This window comes from Myotis davidii, unplaced genomic scaffold (assembly GCF_000327345.1).
Source record: "Myotis davidii unplaced genomic scaffold, ASM32734v1 scaffold329, whole genome shotgun sequence".
NCBI classification, from domain to species: Eukaryota; Metazoa; Chordata; class Mammalia; order Chiroptera; family Vespertilionidae; genus Myotis; species Myotis davidii.
Window position 1 is genome coordinate 2710367 of NW_006300374.1, and position 3099 is coordinate 2713465.

Here is a 3099-nt window from a genome sequence, read left to right on the forward strand (position 1 = left end):
GGAGTGTCAGGGTGCCCAGCCTGGGACACCCTGACGGGATGGCCTCAACCCCTCCAGCCTTCCAGCCTCCACAAGGCACTAACCCAACATCTCCCGTGTCCCGGGGAGACAGGAGTACGGCAGACTGAGTTTGGCAGCTTTCATGCATTTGGGTTTTGTGACAGTTGCAAAGAAAGCACAGGGTCAGGAGAGGGTCAGAGGGCCTTAGGGGAGGGGAGGGGCAGTGCAAAGGGAGCATTGCCAAGCTCAGCAGCCCCGGGCTCTGAGAAGGAGAAACTGCACCCAGAAGATGCCATTTTGGGCTCATTTGGTCCCCCGCTGGGAGAGGCTCTGTGCATTGCTTTTCCTCTGTTCTTTGTGGTAAAGGTCAACAGAGGTGGCTGCTCCTGTCCTAGCTGAGGACAGGCGTACATTTAAGACACCACCCCCACCCCACCTCTGCCCAATCCTTCAGACGAGAAGGGATTGTTTCCTCTTTGTGCAGGACCAGCCCTGGCCGAGGAATACTCCTCCTTCCTTCCCTCCGCCCCCTCCCTTCCCCTTCCCAGCGTGGCCAAGAACAGAGCTCACAGTCCCACCTGCCAAGCAAGCCGATTGGAAGGAGGCGAAGACCAGGCCAAGGACCAGGGCGGCCGGGGGCGCAGGCTTCATGCTGGAGAGGGAGGCTTCCGCGGGGCCGGCGCCGTGGAGGTGTGCCGAGTGCCGGGGGCATGTGCCTGCGTGGGTCCTGTCCGGCAGGAGCTTGAAATCAAGGCCGTCAGAGGTGAATTTCTACTCTGTTTTTGGGAAAAGAAAGAGGGTGGAGCAAAGGAAGTTCAGCTGTCACACCTTTCTCTTACCTCTCTAGAAGGGAAGCCAAGCTCTGTTGGCTGGGGCAAGAAGGGAGGGGCGATGTATGCGGTCTGTGTCCTGCTGGGTCCCAGAGCATGAGTTTGCTGCCTTGTCCATGTGCAGGCGTAGTGCTGGATTCCCTGATCTGTTTCGCCCGGTATTTACTGAGCTCTTACTGTGTGCGCTGAACTAAAGTCTGGGAATAACACATCATTCAAACACAGAGCACTGCTTCGGGCATGACCCGGGAAGGGCAAAGTACTTTGGACCTCAGCAGCATGAGGCCACATCTCGGGTGGGATGCTTCGTGCAGAAGATGGCATTTGAGTTGGCCTTGAAGGATGCATAGAATTTTGACAAGCAAAGAGGGCATTGTAGGCAGAGGGACAGGTGAGCAAAGACCCAGAGGTAAGAGATGCTCAGAAGCCCACTCTGCCCACAGCACAGATGAGTGTAGGCGACCTGAGGAGGAGGAAGTGTGTGTATGTGTGTGTGTGTGTGTGTGTGTGTGTGTGTGTGTGTGTGGAGGGGGGTGTGTGTGTGGAAGGGGGTGGGTGTGACTGGAGAGCTGTGAGGCTGAGCCCCTGGCATGCCTGGCTGGGAGTTTGAAACAATCATGAGGCAGATGGGAGGCTCTGTGAAGATGTGAACTGAGGAGTAACTGGATTGGAGCTCTGGCTTCAGTCTAAAACATCTTCTGAAAACCTACCGTGGCTTTGAAAAGCATCATCCTGGGCATCTGAGACTCAAAGGTGGCTAAGACAGGATCCCTATTTTCACTGCAGTGAGACCAAGCGGTGAAGAAAGAACTGAGATGTAATACGGTAAGACTCAAATATGGTGCCTTTCCCAGGCAGGGGGCTAGGAAACAGCAAGGTGCTAAATGCCCGAGAGGCACAGAGGAAGTGACATTTGGGCTGGGTATCCTAGAGGAGGCGCTTTTTAAAAATTTGTCTAAAGCTGCAGATTAGTGGTAGCTCTATATTTTTGGCTTTAGGGGCTGGGGGCAGAAGTGCTGTAGGGAGGCTAATTTTCTGGTCGTGCACAGAAATCCAGTTTAGACCTACTGCTTGGTTGAACATTCAACAATTATCAAGTAGCTGCTGTGTGCTGGGCCCTAGGGATGGGGGAGGGGGGTCCCAAAGTGGGTAAGGCAACACAGTCTCTGTCCTCCAGGAGCTCAGGGCCCAGTCAGGGCCATGGACAAATAGACAAGGACACATAATAAATGGTGAGGCAGTCTCTGCAGATGGGGATTCATGGAGGAGGGTTGGAGACCAGGAGACTAAGAGAATATTTCACAATGGAGATGAGGTTTTGACTTGAAATGGGAGAGATGTGTAGTTTACCAGGCCAGGAAGGAGGGGACCATGTACCCGGCCGCCGAGGAACGCACATGCGACCCTTGTTGGGAAGTAATGACTGTCCTGGGAGCATGGGGTTCGCTTCGCCATGGGGCGTCTGGTTATACTGGGGACAGATTGTAATGGTCCTGCATGGTAGACAAAGGAAACTGGACTCTGCCTTACACTTGGGACACCCTATCAGGATCTTGTGGTCACCTCTGTATTTCAGAGGCACAGATAATAGATTCACAGAGGCCAGACCTGGATTCAGAGAGATCTTCTAAGAAGCTATTGCAAAAATCCCAGCAGATCATAAAGGGCCTGGCCCTGGCCGGTGTCGCTCAGTGGTTAGAGTGCCAGCCTGGGCACTGAAGGGTCTCAGGCTCGATTCCCAGTCAAGAACATGTACCTGGGTTGCAGGTTTCATCCCCAGCCCCAGTTGGGGCACATGGAGCAACTGATAGATGTGTCTTTCTAGCATCAATGTTTCTCTCTCTCTCCCTCCCTCACTTCCTCCCATTCTCTCTAAATATCAATGGGAAAAATATCCTTGGGTGAGGATTAACAACAAAAAAAGGCCCTGAAATAAGAGGCTGGGCTGAGGATAGAGGAGAGGGGAACAGACTCAAGAGGCACTTTGGAGGCTAAATCAACAGAAGGGAATCCAGGATAAGGCCGTCAGGATGAAAGCAAGGTTTCCATCTGGGGTGAAGCAGTGGCCGTGAGGCCTGCCTGGGGTGGAATTCCAGCCCTGCTTCTGTCTGAGTGGCCCTGGGAAGTGACATCATACATCCAAGCCCTGGGTTCTTGATCTGAAAAGTAATAGTGTTACGGGAAAGACCAGGCCCAGAGCGGGTCTGCCTAAGGCCAGCGGGTAGTGTGTGGGTTCTTGACTTCGTGCAGGACAGGTTTCACAATAGGA

At 53.6% G+C, this 3099-nt stretch overlaps 1 protein-coding gene and 1 long non-coding RNA gene across 3 annotated transcripts in view; one reads left to right on the forward strand and one right to left on the reverse strand.

The window, feature by feature from the left end:
• The window catches only part of TMEM213 (transmembrane protein 213), a 6322-nt gene extending 5560 nt beyond the window's left edge, over positions 1-762 (reverse strand). The window contains exon 1 of one of the 2 annotated variants that reach the window (XM_015572683.1): positions 579-762. In XM_015572683.1, the coding sequence (XP_015428169.1) occupies positions 579-651 (73 nt within the window). In that variant the 5' untranslated portion in view covers positions 652-762. The remainder of the gene's footprint in view (positions 1-578) is intronic. The other variant, XM_006777121.2, reaches the window with a different exon arrangement.
• LOC102756546 overlaps positions 686-3099 on the forward strand; it is a 19664-nt gene continuing 17250 nt past the window's right edge. Inside the window, exon 1 of the long non-coding RNA XR_001516103.1 lies at positions 686-763. This is a non-coding gene — a long non-coding RNA (uncharacterized LOC102756546). The remainder of the gene's footprint in view (positions 764-3099) is intronic.